The sequence below is a fragment of the Typopeltis vanoorti genome, chromosome 15 (assembly GCF_054136105.1).
Source record: "Typopeltis vanoorti isolate ZY-2024b chromosome 15, IOZ_Tvanoo_1.0, whole genome shotgun sequence".
NCBI classification, from domain to species: domain Eukaryota; kingdom Metazoa; phylum Arthropoda; class Arachnida; order Uropygi; family Thelyphonidae; genus Typopeltis; species Typopeltis vanoorti.
This window is the reverse complement of record NC_143563.1, coordinates 5699619-5723887: the sequence shown is the minus strand read 5'-3', so window position 1 is coordinate 5723887 and position 24269 is coordinate 5699619. Positions and strand designations below refer to the sequence as shown.

Genomic DNA, 24269 nt, shown 5'->3' with positions numbered 1-24269 from the left:
TATCACCCCTGATGGATTGTAAGGCAAAAATATAAGAAATCTCCAATTGCTCTTTTGTTTTTATTACAAGAGAAACATTAATGCAAGACAATTACATAATAATATTAATTAAATTATTAAAACACTTAAGGAACAGAACAACGTAGTTAAGGATATAAATTAAATTAAACTTTAATAAATATTTTCCGATATTTCGGCAACGTCACGTTGCCATTTTCTAAAGGAACTTACAAAAAAAAGTTACGTGCATGTAGGCACTACAACACAGAAACTGGGAATGAAAAGATGAAGCTATTGTTCTCCTAACAGTCCTGATGGTGCCCTCTAGTGGGCTAAGTAGGTGTTCTTGGCCGTTGGGCTGAAGGTCTGCAGATGTAGGCCTCCCAAATTTGGGGCAGTCGCATACAACCAAATTTGTTGAGGTTTGGAGAATTTCTTAGGGATGAGGCTGATTCCATAAAGAGTCTTTCAAATTTGTATTTGCTACGGTGTATCACTGTAGCTTTCTTCCACCGTATTCTGTGGCATATATCCAGAGCATGGTCCGCAAGCCCAGAATGACTGTATTTGTGAAAACGGATGTAGTCCTTATGTTCCGAAATTCTGATATTCGCTGTCCTGCCTGTTTGGCTAAAATAAGACAGTTTACAACTGCAAGGGACCTGGTAAACACCAGGTAGGTCTAGGGGAAGTGGTTGGTCTTTAGTGGAGCGGATAAGGGATGCCAATTTTCTGTAAGGTTTGTAACAGGAGGTCAGGTCATGTTTTTTTAAGATTTTTTAAGATTTTTTTAAGATTTGGTAATCTTTTCCGAGGTGCCTCGGATGTAGGGAATGGTGATGGATTTAGAGTAATCCTTGTTGTGTGTGTGTGGGGGGGGGGATCTGTGGTTTGTAGGTTCTAATATTTTTTGGATTTTTTGGGGGGGGGTAGCCATTGGCTGAGAAAGTGTTGAGGATGTGATTTAGTTCAGTGTTTAGGGCCAAGTCGTTTGAACAGATTAGTTTAGCCCTGTTGTATAGTGTTTTCACTACTCCATATTGTTGTGAGGGGGGGGGGATTGTTGGTGAATGTATCTGCCTGTATGGGTGGGTTTTCTGTAAACTGAGAAAACCAAGGTTCCATTAGGCTGGCGGGTGACTAGTGTGTCTAGGAAAGGGAGGCTGTTGTTTTCCTCTTTTTCCAGAGTGAATTTGATTCTGGGGTGTTGGTTGTTTAAGTGTGTTAAGAAGGAGAGAAGTGTTTCAGAGCCATGTGGCCAAATAGCGAACACATCATCAACGTAGCGAAGCCATATGGTTGGTTTTTGTGGGGCAGAGGCTAAGGCTTTTTCTTCAAAGGTCTCCATAAAGAAATTGGTGGGGAGAGTGGTGAACCCATGGCTGTCCCCTCTATTTGTTTGTAGAATTTTCCCTGCCAAACGAAATAGCCTGAGTTCATTGTGAACTGAAATAAGGCTGAGATATCGGGAGAAAATTTAGCCTGGATTAGCTCTAAAGTTTCCTTGAGTGGGACATTTGTAAATAAAGAGGACACATCAAAGCTGACCATTATGTCAGTATGTTGGAGTGTAAGGTTTTCTATGCTGGCTTTGAAATGGCTGAGTTTTTTATGTGTGATGGTGTGTTGCCAGTATAGTGTGTGAGCTCTTTGGCCAAATGTTTAGCTAATTTGTATGTGGGGGAATCAATGCCATCCACTATGGGACGTAATGGCACATTTTCTTTGTGTATTTTTGGGAGTCCGTAAATACGGGGGGGTATAGAGTTAAATACGTTACACTTTGGGATACAGAGATATAAGGCTGTATTAACTGTATTGGTGGAACTATACTTCAGGAAGTCGATGAGATTCTGGATCTTGGAGTGATGGTAGACAGTGGACTGAAGTTCCAAGGACACATCACAAGTGTTGCAAAGACTGCACATTGCATTGCTGCTATGATAAAAAGTACATTGACATGTAGGGATAAGGAGGTGATGGCGCCTTTATATGAGGCACTGGTCAGTCCACATATGGACTATTGTGCTCAGATTTTGTCAGATGGTTTTCATTATTATTATTATTATTACCCCAAGACCTCTTGGAGTCAAAGACTCATCTGGGAAGTCCTTTTATCACACACACACACACACAGCTGATTACACCGTGTCTTAAACACACTCAAACTACTTGCAGACACCACACTCTCAGGCAAGGCATTCGAATCATTCACAACTCTGCACAAAAAAACCTGCCTCTCACTCCCCTACTCACACCCTCTTTATACAGTTTCCAGGGATGACCTCTGGTTCTCCCCCTATCTCCCACTATTTTATGTATAACTTCTCCAGCATTGATCCTATAATAACCCCTTACCAACTTGTAGGTCTCTATGATATCTCCCCTCTTCCTCCTGTCCACCAGATTCTGCAAATTACATCTTCTCAATCTTTCCTCCTACTCGACATTCCAGAGGTCAGAAACTACCTTAGTCAGTCGCCTTTGGACCCTTTCCAACATCTCTTCATCTTTCTGAAAATCAGGTGACCAAATCTGGGCACAATAGTCCATGTGTGGCCTAATCAAAGCCTTATACAACAGAACAAGAATCTCCCTACTTCTACATGTCAGTGTCCTCCACATCATTCTCAGAAGCCTTTGTGTTGTCGTCAAAATTTTAGCTATGTCTCCCCTAAATTTCAAATTCTTATCCACTATCACCCCCATTATAATGTGTAAACACTAGAGAGGGTTCAAAGATTAATGATCAAAGCGATATCAGGACTCCGGAATGTTGGTTATGAAGAGTGTTTGATGCATAGGAGGAAAAGAGGAGATATGACAGAGACCTTCAAGTTACTTAAGGGAGTTTATCAGATCAACAGAAGGAATTGTAAAAAGAATGGATGTTAAGATGGGAAGAACGAGAAGCCATCTCTGGAAGTTGTACAAAGATGTGGTTAAGAAAGATGTAAGGAATGCCTTGCCAGAGTGCTATAAATTACATATGCATGAAATTAAATTCTTGGTTTCATCCTTTATCCAAGTGTAATCAAACAAACTTTACAAGTGAAGTAATTTCACCACTGGACTACTTATATATAGAGGCTAATGACTTCACATCAATTACTAAAGATATGTGGTTTGCATTATTGGATACTAAGGCAATTGATGTGAAGTCATTAGCCTCTATATACAAGTAGCACAGTCGTGAAATTACTTCATGCACAAACTTTGTTTGATTACACTTGGATAAAGGATGAAACCAAGAATATAATTTCTTGGCAGCTGTAATTTATAGTATAACCAAGTGAAAAAAACTTTCGCCAGAGTGCACTGTGAATTCAGGTACTGTAAATAACTTCAAAGCTCATTATGATAGGCATGTTGCTTGTTGACTGAGCCTCCCACAATGAGTCTGTTGGCTGCATAGAGGTTATCAAAATAATAATAATAATGTACTAATTAAAGGCAAAGATGTAGCATCTGCCAAGTTTAATTTATGAGGTGCTGGAAAATGGAGGGGGGATTTGTTTTTAATAAAGGATGTTATATCAATATTGAATTATGGTGGGTCATGGTATCCATCCATCTCTGCATTTTCGATGCATATTATGAACCCAATCCAATGAAAGTGAACTGTATTAATTTAGACCAATCAAAGAAACTTCTAGGAAAGAAATTTATAAGAAATGGCTTACACACATCAGTGGTTCTTCTGTCATTCTACCCAAATATTTCTTCTTTTGTTCTTCATTACCAGCCAATATAACAGGAGATTGCTATAAAAGTATATGATCAATAAGTTAGGTATAAACAATAACAGAAAATATCTAAGTTAATTTAAGGATTTAAAAAAAATACAAATGAAAAAAAAAAAATCTTAAAATAGCACAGGAATCAAAAATTATATAAGCAGAAGGAGGAATCTTCCTGTTCAAGGAAGGAATCTTCCTTTAGCAAGAGGAAGGCCATTTGTTCAAGGTCAAGTAAAAATTAAACTTGAATAAAATTATGAATTACAGAATTAAACAGAATATATTCTCGTATTCAAAGAATAAGAAATTCTACATTGTCTTGAACACAGGACAGCAGCTGTTTCTCATATGATTAAACATGAATGCAATCATTACAAATCAGTTTATTTTTCTGTATATATATATATATATCAATTCAACATACAGCAGGTTGTAAAACTCATAAGCATATGAAGTTTTGTGTAGTTTTGTGTCAACAAATTATATATTTAGTTTAATCCTTTATCCAAGTGTAAGCAAACAAAGTTTGCGCCTGAAGTATCTTCAGGACTGGGGCAACTCGTGGCAAAGGTGGACTGAGTTCTCATCACTTTCCTTAGTATTGCATAATGCAAAGCACACCTCTTTGCAAACATGTACAGTATATTATTATTATTAATATTATTATTATGTGACACCTCCAGGGAGTCCAAAGACTCATCGAGGGGAAGTGTGCCAACAGCATCGAACGATTCAACCCCTTCCAACTACTAACTGCGCTCAAACTTGCTTAATTTTTTGCTAAGCCATTAGTAGCAGAGGTTCTACCAATCGACCAACATTTGCTGGCACGAATAATGCTATGCATTATGGGAAGAGTCACTACCCAGACCGGTTTCGACCTTTATTAAGATCACTTCAGCAATTTACAGTCTAACCAAGTGAAAAAAAACAAAAACTTCCAACATCTTTGTGTCAGCAAGTATTATTATTATTATTATTGTATGGGCACCTTCATGAATAATGAAGACTCATTGCAAAAGATTCAAACTATCCACACAGTATCTATTGTATTGTACCTCTCATTGAACCCATTAAGATACAAAGCACTCACAAGTGAATCTGGTGATCTATAATCTAGTCCTCACTCTTATTAACTGCATTCTTACTCAAATCTCAGGGATGACCACTGGTTCTGCTCCTCAATCCAAGTACTGAAACATTTACCCTGCATCAATCCTATAAAACCTTTAAGTAACTTAAATGTTTCTATCATATCCTCTCTTTTTTTTGTTTGTCAAAAACATAAATCCTCAATCTATTCTCATATGGAGCATTCCACAGGACACTCACCACCTTGCTCATTTGCCTCTGGACCCCTGTGGCACTTCTTCATCATAAGAATCCCAGGTGACCAAACCTGAGAACAGTAATCCAGATGTGGATGTATTATTATGATTATTATTATTATTATTTTATTATTAATATTCAGGCCTCCATGGAGTCAAAAGAACCATTGCGGGAGGTCCTTCGAAGGAAACACAGTCTATCAAGACTCGTTGGAGGTCCCTCCTAGGAAACACAAAGTCTATCATACCACTCCTTAAACTCTTTGATCATTCTCGCTCTCACCACTCTATCAGGCAATGCATTCCAGTTCAACCACCCTCCATGCAAAGAAACCACTCCTCACCATCTTGCTCATAGTTTCCTTTCGTAGCTTCCAGGTATGGCCCCTTGTCATCACTCCTTCACGCTGTTCAACCAAGCAAAAGAACTGCCCAGAGTCAACCCTGTAACCACCTCTCAACAGTTTAAAAATCTCAATCATATTGCCTCTCCTTCTATTCACCAAACTCTGCAGTTCCTTCAGCCGATCCTTATAACTAACATTGTACAATCCTGAAACCATCTGTGTTATCCACTCTTTGTACTCTTTTCACAGTTAATTTATCCCCTTCAAATCCTGGGGACCAAATCTGAGAACAATAGTCTAAGTGTAGTCTGATCAGGGTCTTATACAACGGAATAATAACTCTTTTTTTATCTCTGCAGTTCAGCGTCCTTCTCATTATTGAAGCAATCCTCTGTGTTACCTTCACCACGTTTGCAATAAGTCCCCTGAATTTCAGGTTTCTATCAATCATCAACCCCAGATCTCTTGTCTCCCCTATTTCCTCCAGTACAGCTCCTCCAATAGAGTATGCAGTGTCCCAAACCTCAAGGCCTTACATTTTGCTACATTAAACCGATAACCCCATTCATTTGCCCATCTGTCCAGCTTATTCAAATCCTCTTTCAGGGCTATCACATCTGCACTATTACTAATAACACTTCCCATCATCCTGAAACCCCTCCATGTGGGGCACCTGTTCGTGGTAGAGGGGACCTCCCAGTGATGGTACTGGCCCTTTTCATTCTTCCTCTTTTTCTTTGCTTTTCTTCCCGTATTCTTTGTTCTACTTCTCCTGAGTCTTTTTCACTATCCTTTTACCAGATTGCCATCACTGGGATCCAATACCCTGCCGCTGTGTTTGCCATGCGGTGTGACACGCAGACATCCGGAAAGGGGGATCCTGGTAGTCTTGTACTACTTTGTCCCCTGCTTCGGTAAGACGGGTGGTCCTGGATGGCCCAGCCAGGATCAATCGGCTAGTGGGCTTGCCTGCAAGGGTCAATGGTGTTGCAGTAAGTCTCTCACCCCATGGTCCGGGGTTGGGATCCTAGACCTGCTACAGTGGCGGTATAGCATCCAGGGTAGCCCTGGTGTTTCACTCCTGAGCACAGTCTTTGCTCGCCAGGTAGTGGGCGTCCATGTGTGGCTCTGTGATGGGTGGGGAGATCTGGCGCCAAATTAAAAATTGCTGAAATATGAATTCTTCATCCAAAAATGTTTCAGGGACCCTAACAAAGTCCCAACCAAGTACTGATAATATAGACACAGCATGTGGAAACAGAAGTAAGAAACAAAAGATATCGAATACTAACATGAATGTACCAACCTTTTTAATCATTCATGCAACAGGTGAAAAACCAATTGGGAAAATGTCACCCTTCTTTATCCAAAAAGGTTTAGAAGGACTGGCAGGACCTCCCAAAACTGTAAAGAAATTGCGTTCTGGTGATATCCTCGTGGAAAAAATGTGCAAACAACATTCCGAGAAACTACTGAGAGCAACAACAATGAGTGGAATACAAATTGCAGTAACATCTCACAGAACACTCAATTCCAGTAGAGGAGTGATATCAGAATGGGATCTCCTTGATGTTCCTGATGAGGAGATATGTTCAGAGCTTAAAGATCAAGGAGTGAAGGGTGTGAGGTGCATCCTGATACACAGGGATGGTCGCCTGGTCTCAACCAAGAACATCATCCTTACTTTTGATACACCTAGGCCTCTGACATCTGTAAAAGCAAGTTATCTCAGCTGTCCTGTTAGAATGTACATCCCTAACCCGCTGAGATGCTTCAAATGTCAAAGATATGGACACGCCCAAACTGCCTGTCATGGTTCTACTACCTGTGCCCGATGTGGTAGTAAAGAGCATAATAATAAATATTGCTGTGATAAAAAAGCTATATGTGACAACTGTCAGAGAGATCATCCAGCATACTCTCGTGCATGTCAGAAATGGAAAGATGAAAAAGAGATACAAAAAATTAAAACAGAACAAAACATAACATATCAGAATGCAAAAAGAAAGCTGGCCACCTGTTCTACGATCCTCTTATGCTGAAAAAGTAACAATTAAAAAAGTGCCAACAGCAACTCAAACATGTATGTGTATTCCACCATTAGATAATTTCACCATACCTGAACTTTACGATCGCAAGTGCCTCTCTGTTGAGCGCATTAATCACAAGACCTATAGCCTTACTCCAGAGACAACTTCAAAAATGGTCCCATTCGATGAAAACTCACCTGTCAAAAAAATTATGGAGACTTCACCCAAAAATAAACCACCAGATACTCACACAGAAAAAATGGATACCTCGATACCTACTGAAAGCAAACTAAACATACCAACTAACCATACACATTTGATGTTTTGAACACTCTACCAAAGGAAGAGATAGACACTGGCCATCCGTACTTCCCTAAAACAGTGGATAAATATAAATCTGACAAAGGTAAGCCCTCAACCTCTCGAAAACCAGACAAGTCAATAAAATCAAAACAATAGGAAAATTTTTACAATGGAACTGTCGTGGGATCCGCCAGAATATTGATGATATCAAGATGTTGTTGCAGAAACACAAACCTTTCTGTTTCTGTCTACAGGAAACTTACTTAAGACCCAATGAGGACTGTACTTTTAGGAATTTCACTGTTATATGTAAGGATAGAACTGGAGATGATCCTGCTCATGGAGGAGTAGCTATCCTAGTGGGCAGTCATATTCCTTTCCATCAGGTCCAAATTTTTGTACTGCTATTTAGCAGTACATATTCCAAATATGTACTGCTAAATTCTGTTTATATCATATTACTAAATTTAATTTTCATCCATGCATATTGTATAATAATCCCTTTTTGCCTATTTTTGTACTGCTATAAAGGCATCTATTATAATTTTACGTATATGTAGATACTGCATTCCCTGGTTCAGTGTTTCGTATATTATGTATTTACTTAGATTGCTAACTATTTTTGGACTGTAATAGCCTCTGACCTTGTGTATTGCTGTGTCCTCTGCAGCAGTTCTGTTTACCTAGAAATGCTGCTTCGTGAAACTAAATTCTTGTACAGACATATTGTTTACAACTTTCTGTAAATGATAATGTTGTAACCTTTAGTATGGCACAGTATGACCTTTGTAGTTTTTGTGCCAAATAAACTATAAACCAAACCAATCATCCTGAAACAACTGAATATCTCCCTGCAATCCACTGACAATGTTATTGATATAAAGGTTAAACAAAATAGGTCCCAGTACTGAGCCCTGTGGGACCCCACTTGTAACCCTCTGCCTCCTTGAAACTACCCCGCCATACACAACTCTCTGATACCTATCAGACAGCCAATCCTGAATCCAGTTGACCAACCTGACATCCAAACCCATGTGCTACAACTTAAATATCAGCTTATCATGTGGCGCCCTGTCAAATGCCTTCGCTAAATCCAAGAAAATGGCAGTATATGCCTTTTCCCCATCTACTGCTCTTGTAACCTTTGTTGTGTCGGAAAAAGGGCTGACTCACTATTCGTAAGCCATTTTGTTTCCGACCCAACACAGAGACAATGTAGACCTAAGGATAAGGACATGCTTATGCCTTCAGTGACAGGGCTAAGAGAGTTTTGTATATGTGTTCACTCAGAAGTATATCAAACCGATTGAGATTGTTAATATTAAATGAACTTAGGAAATCTTTATTTAGAATTGATAATGTCTGTGTAAAATAGGCAAAGGAAAATTATATATAAGGATCAAAATTGTTGTTTTAAATGTGCTTATCAGATCTATGTATTAGAACCATGTCAAAAACAGTTCAGAGTTGGGTGGACCAATTGGCCGTAGCTAAGAATATGACGTAGTCAACGAGAGAGGGAGCTCGCAATGATAATATAAGGCGCGGCGCGAGACTCGAACGCTCTCTTGTTTTCTGTTCCTGGTTCTCGTCCGATCTTGGATAGTTGCGGAAGCTTGTCGCCGGTGCCCAGCAACAATCTCCCCATTGCTGTTGTACCAAGTCGAATAAAGCCACCCAAGGAATGAAGTCAGAATTCCTGTGAAGAGCTGTTGGTGAAATACGCCAATGTAAAGCCAGCGAAGGGCAACCTTCAAAGATATTGCAGATGCCATAGAAACACGTGGCGAGGAAATACAGAAGTCTTGTATATTGGAAGTGAAAGCGTGGGGGAAAGTCACGGAAGCCCCATAAAAAGACAAGATGGTAATGTACAGTTTTTTCATACTCATTATAGAATTGTAAACGTAAAAAGGAATAGGAGCCAAGGATTTGAGGAGCTCCACATATTAACTTACCCATAGTGCCTAAATGACTGCTTGGACTCATTGTCTATGTCAAGTAAGCTGGTGCCATTCCAAGCTTGTGCTAAGTAGGGAACCTAACCTTTGAACTGTTTGTCAGGAAGAAGCTATATGCTAAAGTGTTAGATATTAGCCTTATTTTTATTTAAGTTGTAGGGGGTAGACCTTTGTAAGAATTAAAACTTGTTTTCCATGTTTAAATATAAGTCGGAATGTGCCTGACATGCCAGGTATAAAGTATATACAATAACCGACCTTCCAATTCCTCCCTCCATGAAACTTCCCCAAGTTGATGTCTAAGACTATTATAATCACCTGCCTTATAATTCTACATACATTCCCGTCTCTTTGATATTCCTGCATGTCTGTTTATCTTCCAAGTCAAAACCACATGGTCACTCTCTCCAACTGGTGGGAGAGATGTCATCTCAGTTATTATCAGCTCTTCTAATGCTATGACCAAATCCAAAACTCTTGAACCATTTGTTCCCTCTATTACATGTCGCCTAAGACATTTGTCCCTCAAGAATTCTAGAAATTTCATTCCCTTATTACTACATGCATTTTCTTCTTCCCAGCTTATTCTGCTGTAATTAAAATCTTTGGCCAGGCTGATGCTATCAGTGCCACCAATTCCTCTCCTTTATTCCGGATACTCCTGGCATTAGTATAAAGAATAAAAATGCCTTTGTTTCTATACCCAGCGTTATCCCCTCTAGACTCCACTGCACTCAGCACTACCTGATGTCGTAGCCCTTCTCCCAAGTACCAATTCCCACAAAAGACCATCCCTGCTACCATCCTCCCTGGGCATTCTAGTTTCCCTGCAATGACAAACCGACTCATTCAGAACAACAATCTCTCCAGATGCTTACATCCTTCCTCATTCAAATGCAAGCGGTCTCTTACATAAAATTCCTTTCTGTCCTCAAATGTCCTCCAAGAGTATACATATTCCAATTCTCTCTTCTGACACATTCTAGCTATTATGTTATTCAATATTATCGCTCTTCTGCTCAGCTCGTCACTATTATACAGTACCTAGGCAACACACACACTATCTTCCCTCTCTGCATCTTCTTTCATACAACCTCAAGCAAGAATCTCATATCTCTCCCTGTCCAATTTACATTACCTCTCAAGTCATTTGTTCCTACCATCAGAATCATCTCATCCACCCTTTCACCCTTCTCAATTGCCATAGCCACACTTTCTATCGTTCCTATAGGTAAACACTCCTCACACATCCTACCTTGCACATCACAGATCATTGAGTCCCCATACATTACACCTCTTACCACACTGTTCCTCGAATGCTTACATGCATCCCTTACTTTCTCTCCTCTAATACTTTCTCTCTGTGTTCTCCTACTTACCTGCCTTCCTGACATCACTCTATCCCTGGTTCCAGTGTTCTCTCACATTCTTCTCATTTCCTCTCTCCTACTGTTTCCAATCTCTCCTCTTCTATCATTCCCATAACTCTCTCTCATTCCCCCTCTTCAACTGTTCCTATTCTCTCCTCTTCTATCATTCACATAACTCTCTCTCACTCCTACTCTGATTTGCATTGTATTAGTCTCTTCCATTCGCCAAATGTATCAAAGCCTTATAAAAAGTAATGAATTCCTTATGAAGAGGAAAGAGGAAGGAACTCACTTGGAGTAGTTCCATCAATGTGGTGCACAGCTTGTAATCTGTTTATCCCAAAATGCATAACTTTTTACTTTTCCACATTTCCTTTAGTCTGCTCAGCTAGTTTCTTCTCATAATTTTACCATTCAGGTTGCCTTTCTCCTTAGGACCTTCTGCTTAATGATACTATTCATCCATCTAACTCCTACCTGATTAAACCTCCTGACTTTGGATATACAATCTGATATTGCTTCCTCCAGATACTTCTTGACTATGTCTCATGTACTGCTAACATCCTCTTCTTGCAGGTTTTTATGCCATGACACAGCTTCAAGCTTCCTCTTAAGCTTATCATAATCACCTGTCATGTAGTTCCACATGCCTCTTTCTTGACAAAAAATTATACATTTTGCAACCTCCCAAGTCAAGACCACATGATCACTCTTGCAACTGGAGGCATTGTGGCCACTTTGGATATGGATAGCTCTTCTGATCCTATAACTAGATCCTACACTCTCATACCCCAACAACCAACTTCATCACATGATACCTAAAGTAATTATCCCTCAATAGGTGTATAAATTCCATTTCCTTCCTGCCATGTGATCTTTCCTTCCTTCCAATCTGTGTCTCCATAGTTGAAGCCCCCCCCATAATAATCACTCAACCTGCACTTGTACTAATTTGTTGATACACATCTTCCAGATCATCCCATACCAACAACTAACCATGTATTTATTGGCCTTGATCTCACACCAGGCTGCTTCAAATGAATAACCTCCCTCCCACCTCTCTTCTGCTCTTTTTGGCTGCAATTCATCTGCTATCATCAGCAGTACCCCCCCCTCTCTCCACATCCTATCTTCTCTATCCTCCAAGAAAATACTTTTCTTGGAGGACAGTTAACATCACTTACTGTTAACTGTCTCACTGATGCTTATAACTTTCAACTCACTCAACATTAATTGTGGGGTTGCACTAACCAATCCCATAAACTCCTCACTCTTGCTCCTGATATTTCTGGCATTAGTGTATTGAAACCAAAGCATCCCTTTAGGCCTCCAACCACCTTTACATCCTAAATTGACAACCCCATTCGATACTGTTGCTTGACAGACAAGATTCCACATGTTCCGATCATTTTCACACTCGCTTGTCTCATGGGTGCCTGCACACACGCTCAACTGCATCCACCCTAATTGTTTTAGTGTTACTGACCTTGCACTCTCAGTGAAGAAAGGTCTCTCTGGACACCTAATTTCAAATCCATTTAACTGCAATCCATCAGCATTATAAAAATCCTTTCATCTGTCAAATACGAATAGGTCTACAAACTGTATATCATTTCTTCTGTAAACTTGCATACCGATTCATTTGCTATCAACACCCTCATCAGCTCATCTCTATCACAGCATGGCAGGCGACTTATATTCTTCACTCTCACTCTTCTTTTTGTTTTTGGTTTGTCTAATAACTCCTTCATATCCTTCCTTACAGAATAATTCTCACCTCTCAAGTAATTAGCACCCGACAAAACAAATAATTCTTTCATCTTACCTATCTGCGTCCTGACAGCATCACTAATATTATTAATTTTTGCACCAGGGAAACAAGATTTTTATCATGCTTTCATTAAGTACTCCTTTTATCATAAAATATATATACAAAATGTTTTTGGTCACCTGGTTTTCGTTGTGAATGAGAATATGTTAGAAAGCGTCCAGAGAAGATTCACTAACAGGTCTTTGGAATGTGGGATATGAAGACAGATTGAAAGAATGTAATTTGCACAAACCTTTGTGAATAGGAGGATATGATTGAGACATATAAGCTAGTCAGGTTGTTATCAGGTTGACATGGAAGAGATTTTCATAGAATAAGAGGGGGATAGACAATAGGACATCCCTGGAAACTGTATAAAGAGAATGTGAGCAAAGGAATGAAGGCAGATTCTTCACATAGGGCATTGCCTAAGTGTGTGTTGTGAATGCAGACACACTGAAAATCAGTTTAAGGCATGGTTGAATGAGCTTGGTGCGTAACAGTGTGTACCTGTAATGATGATTCTCTGACTCTATGGAAGTCAGATATTCTTCTTCCTAACATGGATTTTAGGCCAGGTGGCTTGTTCCGGTCTCATGCCATCTCTTTCTTGGTCTTCCGATTCTTCTTTTTCCACTTATTTTATATCTGTATAATATTATACAGTCTGTATAGTCTGCTGTGGTCCATTCAATTTAAATGTTCTATCCATTTTTGTTTATACTGTCTTATGTAGTAATTAATTGTTTTTATATTGAGGGATTGTAAAATTCTTCATTTGTTTTATGGTCCCACTTGATATATCCAAATGTTTTTCTGAGAAATTTCATTTCTGCTATTTGAATTTAATTTTCATCTTTCCTCTTTATGGTCCATGTTTCACTTTTGTATAGTAAAGTTGGTTTTGACAAGACATTATATAATCTGATTCTAGTGTGTTTTTGTACTAAGGATGGCTTACATATATTATTTATTATGCCATTCATTTTGAGAAAGTCTGATATTTTAGTGGCTACGTTTCTTCTTCATATGATAAATCACATCCCAAGTATTTGAAAGTATTTACTTGTTCTAATATTATATTATCAATCACTATTTTACTTTGTATTGGGTTTTCTTCTTTGAATGCCATTATTTTTGTTTTTCTTTAGATACTGTCATATTATATTGTTTTGAGATATCATTTAATGATCTTTGTAAATCATCTGATGTAGCTAATACTATTTGATCATTTGCAAGTAGTAGTAGTGTATCTATCTTCATTTGTGGGATTATTTGTATACCAAATGGATTATACTGTTTCCAAACTGTTATAATTTTATTTATATACATATATTGAAAACCAGAGATGAGAGGGTACATCTTTGTCGTACTCTTCTTGAAATATCTTTCCATTCTGAGATGTGTTTTAATTTAATGTATATATTTCTTGAATGATTTGCAAAAGTTCGTTTGGTATATTTAAATCGGTTAATATTTTAAACAATTTTTGTCTACTAATTTTGTCAAAGGCCACGTACGTTTCTTTTTGAAATTCTCTTTTCATTTCTATTAATAATTTTAAAATGAAAGTTGGATCTATGCAGGATAGACCTTTTCAGAAACCATTTTGCTCTTCTAGTAGTTTGTCCTCTACAATACTGTTTAACTACTCTTTTAATATTCCTGCATATATTTTATATAATTATTTAGCAGACTAATTTCTCTATAGTTATTGCAATTGTCTTTATTTCCATTTTTATAGATTAGGATAACAAGTGATTTTTATTTTTTTTCAAGAATTAGGAGTTTTACCAGACATCCAAACCATATTAAAAAATTTCAGAAGTCTTCATTAAATTTTTCACCTGCACTCTTGAATAGTTTTATATTTATATAAAACTATTCAAAACCAGGTGTTTTCCTACTTTTCATCTTCTTTATTGTATTTTTCAGTTCTAAGATTGTGATATTTGTTAAGTCGTTCTTTGTATTTTATTTCATTGTTCACACCTGTACAGAGATTTTGTAAATAGGTCACCCATTTTTTAAAATCTATTGTTTATTATTATTATTCAGGCCTCCATGGAGTCAAGAGACTCATCATGGGAGGACCTTCCTAGGAAATACAAAGTCTATCATACCACTCCTTGAACTCATTGACCGTTCTTGCACTCACCACTCAGGCAATGAATTATATGGTTCAACCATCCTTCATGCAAAGAAACCACTCCTCACCCTCTTGGTGAGGAGTGATTTCTCCAGGGGTGGTCTCAAGGGGTTTCTCCAGGTTTCTTACCAACTTCCAGGGATGGCCCCTTGTCATTGCTCCTTCCCACTGTTCCACCAAGTGAAAGAACTTCCCAGTGTCAACCTTGTAACTGCCTCTCAAGTTTAAAAGTCTCAATCATATCAGCTCACCTTTTTATATCCACCAAGCTCTGCAATCCACATGCCTTGGCCAATCCTCATAACTAATATTGTATGGTTCAGTACAGTCCTAAAACTATCTTTGTTATCTGCCTCTGTACCCTTTCCAAAGTAAATTTATCCCCTTCAAATCCTAGGGACCAAATTTAGGAACAATAGTCTAAGTGTGGTCTGATCAGAGTCTTATACAATGGAATGATAACTCTTTTATATCTGCAAGTCAGCGTCATTCTCGGTATTGCAGTAATCCTCTGGATGAACTTCACCACCTATGCAATATGCTCCCTGAATTTCAGTTTTCTATCAATCATCACCCCCAACCTCTTGCCTCCCCTACTTCCTCCAGTACAGCTCCTCAAACTGAGCCGGCCTCCCATTGATGTATCCCAAACTTCAAGACTTTATATTTTGCTGCATTAAACTGAAACCCTCATTCATTTGTCCATCTGTCCAGTTTATTCAAATCCTCTAACAGGACTGCCACATTAATAGTGCACTATTACTGATAACCCTTCCCAGCTTCACATCATCTTGAAACAACTGAATATCCCCTTGCAATCCATTGACAATGTTATTGCTATAAAGGTTAAACAATACAGGTCTAGCACTGAGCCCTGTGAAACTCCACTTGTAACCTTCTGCCTCCTTGATGTTACCCCACCATACACAACTCTCTGACACCTATCACACAGCCAATCCTGATTCCAGTTGATTAATCCTACATCTAAACCCAAGTGCTGTAACTTAAGCATCAGCTTATCACATGCTACCCTGTCAAATTCGTTTGCAAAATCCAAAAAAATGGCAGTATATGCATTTCCTTCATCAACTGCTCCTGTCGCTTAATTATAAAAGGCAATCATATTGTAGCCTGTGTAACTCAGTGGAAGTGGCACATGCCTTACATGGTGCCAAATCACCCGAAGAGTGTGTGCTTTAAGTTCGATACTAGTCACCAACTAGAGAAACTTTTACTAAGCTTATGCTGGCCGGGTTGGCCGAGTGGTCAGTGTATCTGCTCTCCAGCTAAAAGGCTGCGGGTTCGAATCCTGCCGTGGGCATGATGTTCGTGATTGTCTGTGAAAATACTAGTGGTGATGTGCACTAGATGGCATTGGTGTAGATGATGATTGTAATTGCGGTTCATTGTAGTTGGTGGATTGAATGGTGGAGACAGAGAGTTGTAGAGTATGTGCCCTCCCTCTATGAGTCTTTGGAGTCTCTGGAGGTGTTATGTAATAATAATAATAATATTACTAAAGCAAGAGAGCCCCTTAACAAATCCATCTTGATTCTCACAGATAACATTATCCTCATCTGACCAACATTGTATGTGGTCCCTTACTAATTTCTCCAAAACATTAACAACTACTGATGACACACAAACTGGCCTATAATTAGATACTTCCGGTATGCTACTGCTCTTATGCAATCGCACTATCTTACCTTCCTTCCATACCCTGGGTACCTTTCTTGCAGCCAGACTTTCATTGAAAAGCCAGGTCAACAGAGCTGTGAGTTCTTTAGCACATTCCCTCAAAATCAGTGGTGAAATACCATCCGATCATACAGCTTTACTGGCATCCAGAGTACTCAGTATTTGGAACATACTCTCCTCTTGCACCTCCAAACCTTGAACCTGCCCTATCCCTTTAGTATTAAAACCTATTTCTCCAAGATGAAATACTCCAATAAAGTGTTGATTGAACAACTCCACTATGTCCTCTGCATTAGTCACTCTATTCCCATTTTTATCCCCACAATGTCATTCTTCCACAATCATTTCTCCTTCCACTGACCACATAGCAAAAAAAATTCCCTAAGATTTTCTTTGGATCTTAATGCTAATCTCTTCTGATATTCTAATTTTGCCTTCCACACCATACTAGTCACTCTCCTGGCCTGAGTCTTATATTCCTCATGAATCTGCTCTCCACTCCTCTCCTTATATCTCTTCCATAATCTCTCTTTCACCTGCAGTTCCTGTTTGATATTGTTTGTCATCCACTTTACACCAAATTGTGTTCTCTTCTTCACTCGTGGAATACAGCTTACTATTGCTGCTAACAAATATTCCTTCACAATTTTGCAAGCACTAATGATATCCTGGCTTTCCAATTCCGCTCTCCATGGAACTGGCCCAAGCTGTTATCTAAAACTTTTACAATCACCCGCCTTATAATTCCACATATGTTCCCTTTTCTTTGACACTCCTGCATGTCTATTCATCTTCAAAGTCAAAACCACATGGTCACTCTCTCCAAATGGAGGAAGAGAGATGTCATCTCAGTTATTATCAGCTCTTCTGATATATACCAAATCCAAAACTCTTGAACCTTTTGTTCCCTCTATTACATGTTGCCTAAGACATTTGTCCCTGAAGTATTCTAGAAATTCCATTCCCTTATTACTACATGCATTTTCTTCTTCCCAGCTTATACTGCTGTAGTTAAAATCTCCCATAACAATCATTCTTCTTGCACTTGCCAAGCTCAACTGCCTAAACATCTCCTGCTCCCCACCATCTGTGCTGTTTGGCTTGTATGAACACCCCACTAAATATCCTGTCTTCCCAACCTCTACCTCACACCATATACTTTCAAAACTATTCTTTGGAAGACAGACCACCTTCTAAAGCCTCCACTCTTAGAGGATATAAGTTATCACTTATCATAAACAGTACTCCACCACTGAGTTTTCCCTTCCCATCATGCCAAAAAATGCAGTACCCTGCTACTTCTATTCCTGTTATTATATCATCTTCTGTGAACCATGTCTCAGAGATCCCAATAATCTTTGGCAAGGCTGATGCTATCAGCACCACCAAAGTATAAAGCATAAAAATGTCACTGCTTCTATACCTATCATTATTCCCTCCAGATCCCACTGGACTCAATGTTACCTGATGTCGTCCCTCTTTCCCCAAGCACCCATTCCCACAAGAGGCCATGCCTGCTACCATCCACCCTGGGAATTCTACTTTCCCTGCATTGACACACTGACTTTTTCAGAAAACAATAATCTCTCCAGATGACTATGTCCTTCCTCATTCAAATGAAGTGGTCTCTTGCATACAGTTCCTTTCTGTCATCAAATGCTCTCCAATCCTCTGTTATGACACTTTCTGGCTATTATACTATTCATTATTACTGCTTTTCTGCTCAGCTCGTGACTATCATACTTAAGCAACACACACACACACACACAATCTTTCCTCTCTGCATTTTCTCTTGTATGACCACAAGCAAGAATCTCAGATCTCTAACTGCCCAATTTACATTGCCTCTCAAATCATTCGTGCCCACCATCACAATCATCTCATTCACCCTTTTATCCTGCTTAATTGTCATAGCCACACTCTCTATCATTCTTCTAGGCCAGTGTTTCTGAAACTTCAGATATCCACATACCCCTTCTTAAATTTTCATTATTAACACATTTTAACACTTTCACGACGGGGTGGCGTCAAGTAAAACTACGTGTTGCACCCACAACATGGTTTTGATTGAGTCTATACAGCATTGTTTCTGTGGAAGGGGACATGTGATTCATTAGTTAGTGTCTCTTTTATCCCAGTTGTGTCTAATTGCACTAGTTGTTGAGAAATATATTACACAGACTGCAGATATCTACATACCTTATTCAGTGATACAATAAAACTACTTGTTTTTCTTGTGTCTTCAATATAGCGACACTATTGGGAAGGGCATGTCGTTTACCACAGGAAGTGAGTTACTATCGCCAGGACGTGAACATCCTGGCGATAGTAACTTGCAATTTGAGTAAGAGAATTCATACATAATATATAATTTATTGAGAAATATATACATTTAAAAGAATCCTTTTTTTCTTAATAATGATTCCATGCATTAATGATGCATAGCTGAAAATTGCCACGTACCCCCCCCCCCCACGGGCTACACGTACCACACTTTTGAGAAACACTCCTCTGGCATCCTATCTTGCACACCATGGATCATCGAGTCTCCATACATCAGAGCTCTTACCACTCTGTTCCTTGATGGCTCACCTGCATCTCTCTCACACTCTCTCTCTCTCTCTCTCTCCTCCAACTCTTTCACTCTGTGTTCCCCTACTTACTTGCTGTCCTGGCATCACTCTATCCCTGGTTCCAGCACTCCCTTGCATTCTTCTCATTCTCTCTCTCTCTCTCTCTCTGACTGTTTCCATTCTCTCCTCTTCTATCATTCCCATAACTCTCTCTCATTCCCTTTCTTCTACTGTTTCTATTCTCACCTCTTCTATCCTTTGCATACTTCTCTCTCATTTCTTCTCTTCTACCGTTTCTATTCTCTCCTCTTCTATCATTCTCATAACTCTCTCTCTCTCACTCCTATTCAGATTCGCCTTGCATTCATCTCTTCCATTCACCTAATCTTATCTTTCATACTTCTCATCTCATTCCAAAGACATTCCACCATCTCTTTCAGGAAATCTATCTCTCTCTGCAAGTTAGCCACTCTTACTCACCATTCATCCTCCCAATCAAGACCATCTCTAAAAACTTCATAATCGTTCAATTCTTTTTTCTTTTTTCTAAAAATTTTAGAAAAAAGTATCATCTTATACATGGAAAAATACGGTAACTATACTAAATAACGAAAACTTATCTTCTCTTCAACCACAGATGCGTCGGACTCTCACCTTGATTTCTCGGTAATCCAAAAATAACACAATATAAACAACAACTAAGTTCCAAAAGCAGCACCATTAAAGAACACTTGTATTATTTTTATCTTTTCTTTTATTTCTTTATTCATGTATTTTATTACTTTATAGGTTTTGGGTTGTGGCTGAAATATATCCTTTTCTATTTCTGTTGCAAAATTGTTCCATCTCTCTCTCTATGTTTTTACCTTACTTCTCATTTTGCAATTGCACTGGTTCTTTTATACTCTATCTCTGCTTCTATTGTTTTGGAATTTAGTCATTTCTGGTAACTGTCCTTTTTGGTTTTTAGTATATTTTCTATTTCTTTTTTCCAGTCTCGTAGTCCTCTTTTTTTTTTAAATCCATTTGCACTTTATTCCTAAGCTTTCTATTGCTGCTTTTGTGAGAATTTGTTTAAAATTTTTCCATTCCTCTTTTATGTCACTTGATTCATGTGTAGTTTCTGTTTTTAAGTTTTGTGCATTTTTGCTATTGTTGTCTAACATGGGGATCCCGTAATGAAGAAATTTTGTAACTCGGTTGAAAAGAATTTTCAATTTTATGTATTTTTTGCCACTTTGGTTCAAATCGAATTTTTGCTGATACCATATAATGATTACAGTTTAATTCAAAGTCTCGATATGCTCTTACGTCTAAAATTAACTCCGCTAATTTAAAATTTGCAATAATGTAGTCAATTACTGATTTGCATCCTCTGGCTGACCCAGTATATTTATGTATTTCCTTGTGTTTAAACACCAAATTCATCATTCTCATATTATTATAAATGATAAAATCTTACAGATTGTAGCCATTTTGATTACATGTATCTTCACCAAATTTACCTATGTTTGTTTTGTATTTTTTGTTTCCTATTCTGGCATTTAAATCTCCTGCTAGTAGTAAATAGTCAGTTTGGTTTGGTTTATTTATAGCATTCTGTAATTCTTTATGAAATATATTACTGTCTTCTTCTTTTCCTCTTCTGGTGCATATGTACCAATTATTGTTATGTGGCCTCAATGTCTTGAGCCTAATTTCTATTAGTCTTTCGTTTAAATAGTTATAAATATTAAGTGAGATATTAATAATTCCAATAAACATTCTCTGGTTTATCATCAATACTGTCCATTCTACTATCATGTTTCATTCTCTCCACCCAAATGTTACGCACTTTCAAAATACTATGCACTCACTCACCAGTTTTACTCTATTTTCACAAATCCTTCAACTTTCATAATAGATACATCACATGCACACACTGCACTGAATAAAATCATGCAAATTCAATTCACCCAACAAGGACTTGTCTGCCACTGTTCTATCATGCATTGATGCATATCAACAATATTAATTTAAACAAATATAGAAGTTTTACTTAAAACTAAATAACCCAGCCTATCACACACTCATATAAAATAAAACTTCAATGAATTAACTTATTAACTAAATTTTGAAAAAAAAAAAATGAAATCTTTCACCAGCAGTAAAAGCAAAATACACTATGTGCTCCTTCATGGCATGTATGATATTAACTGATATCATATTTATTAATATTGACTGATAAAATTCAATACTGTCCCAATCTTTGCTTTAATAGTTTCACAGAAATGGATACTATAACTCAGAATGGACAAAATCTACAAAGATAATATAATGCATTGGAAAGCTTTTGGGTCAGCCAGCAAATAATTTTACCAGATCATACATTACCTGAGAAAGTTGGAAGCGCATTGCCAAGGCCAAGCTTTTATTCAAAAGGAATGGATATATAACACCAACCATAACCAAGCCAGCCTGGTTGGCTGAGTGGTTAGCGTATCCGCTCTCCAGCCAAAAGGCTGTGGGTTCAAAATCCTGCCATGGGTATGTTTGTGATTATCTGTGAAAATACTAGTGGTGGTGGTCAGCAGTAGATGCCGCTGGTGTAGATGATGAAGATAGTTGGAGTTGGCGGTTTGGAGGAGTGGTGGAGACAGGAGTTGTAGAGTAAACATCCTCCCTTGATGAGCCTTAGGACTCCCTGGAGGTGTTATGTAATAATATTAATAATTTCTTAACATTATCATACCATCTCCTAATTTTTCATTATCCATTCTTATATCAAATAACTATCAATTATTTACTAATGAAACTCACCACCAGTGGCCAAAAGTCGAACCTCTCAAAAACGTTTTTTAATTTTTGTTTTAATTAATGCTACAGTGAAATAGCACTTATTATAGAAAAGTAGTTTGTTATAGTGAATTTTTCTTTAGAATGGCATTGTACCAGTAGGGCTCCAATTGAAACTTTTCAGTAGTTTGTTATAACAGTGTTTGCTGTAGTGAAAGTCATATAAATAAAGATTCATTTCTATTTTCAAAGATATTCTTTTCAGCTATCATTTTCTAAACTGTACTTATAATTTCTAATCAAACTTAAATACCAGTTCCAGCACTGATCAGAAACTCACTTGTCTCAATTATCAGTGCCTTTCATTAAAAAAAAAATAATAATAAATAAAGTGCAGTACATATAACATGTGCTCTAGCTCTCAGAGAAGTTCCTTACTTGTTTAAGTAGAAAAATTAACTGAGATAATCATAAATAGATGCATTCCCAAACAGAATTCTTGTATAGTGACATCATCATCATCATAATGCTTATTACAGGTAGAGATCATATTGGTCTGTTTCAGTCTCATTATCCATCCAGCATTAATATAGTGACATCATTATCACAATAATTGCACATATTCATTTCTGACATATGTACTGCAGTTCAATTATCATCATCGGCATCATTTTATTATTATTATTACTACCCAAGATTCCATGGAGTCAAAGACTCATCTAGGAGGTCCTTTTATCATACACTCAGCTCATCATACCGCACTTTAAACAAACTCAAATTCTCTGCCAAATTGACACCACACTCTCAGGCAAGGTATTCCAATCATTCACAACTCTGTATGCAAAAAACATGCTTCCCACTCTCCTGCTCACACCCTCTTTATACAGTTTCCAGGGATGATCTACAGTTCTCCCCGATCTCCCACTGTTTTCTGTAGAACTTCTCCAACAATGATCCTACAGCAACCCCTGACTAACTTGTAGATCTCTATCATATCTCCTCTCTTCCTCTTATCCACTAGACTCTGTAAATTACATCTTCTCAATCTTTCCTCATTCCAGAGGTCAGAAACTACCTTAGTCAGTCACCTCTGCACTCTTTCAAACATCTCTTTGTCTTTTAGAAAACCAGGTGACCAAATCTGGGCACAGTAGTCCATGTGTGGCCTAATCAAAGCCTTATACAATGAAACAAGAATCTCCCTACTTCTACAAGTCAGTGTTCTCCGCATCATTCCCAGAAGTCATTGTGTTGTCTTCACAGTTTCGGCAATGTGTCCCCTAAATTTCAGATGATCCTTATCTACTATCACCCCAAGATCTCTTATTTCCTCCACCTCTGACAATATATCCCCACTAAGCATAAATTCTGCATCCCATCTTTGTTTTCCAAATTTTAAAACCTTACATTTTGCAACATTGAACTCGCATCCCCATTCCTGTGCCCAATCACTCAATTTATTCAAGTCTTCTTGTAAGGCCACAACATCTTCTCTACTCTTCATGGTTCGTCCCAACTTTGCATCATCTGCAAACAACTGAATATCTGCATCCAAATCTTCACCAATATCATTAATATATAAGTTAAACAGTAATGGCCCTAAAGCAGATCTCTAAGGCACCCACTAAAGACTTTTATTTTCCTGGATATTGCTCCCCCATACACAACTTGCTGATACCTATCAAATAACCAATCTCAAATACAATGGACTAATCTAATATCCAACCCCATCCGCTGTAGTTTGACTATCAACTTATCATGCGGTAATCTATCAAAAGCCTTTGTGAAATCTAAGTATATTACTGTGTATCCCTCTCCTCTGTCCAAGAAAGCTGTCACCTTATTATAATAAGTAAGTATAATAATATTTTATTATACTTACTTATTATAAGTATATAATGACCTCCCTTTAGAAAATCCATGCTGATTCCGCATCCAACTGATTAAGCACGGGCATGGATGTTTGTGATTATCTGTGAAAATACTAGGGATGGTGATTGGCAGTAGATGACGTTGGTGTAGATGATGAAGGTAGTTGTGGTTGGTGGATTGGCGGAGACGGAGAGTTGTAGAGTAGGTGCCCTCCCTCGATGAGTCTTTTGATTCCCTAGAGATGTTACATAATAATAATAATAATAATAATAATAATAATAATAATAATAATAATAACTACTCTCCATGCATA

The 24269-nt window shown here is 38.0% G+C and overlaps 1 protein-coding gene across 1 annotated transcript in view; it reads right to left on the bottom strand.

The window, feature by feature from the left end:
- The window catches only part of LOC150098324 (medium-chain specific acyl-CoA dehydrogenase, mitochondrial-like), a 254840-nt gene that overhangs the window by 126040 nt on the left and 104531 nt on the right, over window positions 1–24269 (bottom strand). Inside the window, exon 7 of the mRNA XM_090405151.1 lies at window positions 3684–3764. Within this exon, the coding sequence (XP_090261277.1) occupies window positions 3684–3764 (81 nt within the window). The remainder of the gene's footprint in view (window positions 1–3683; window positions 3765–24269) is intronic.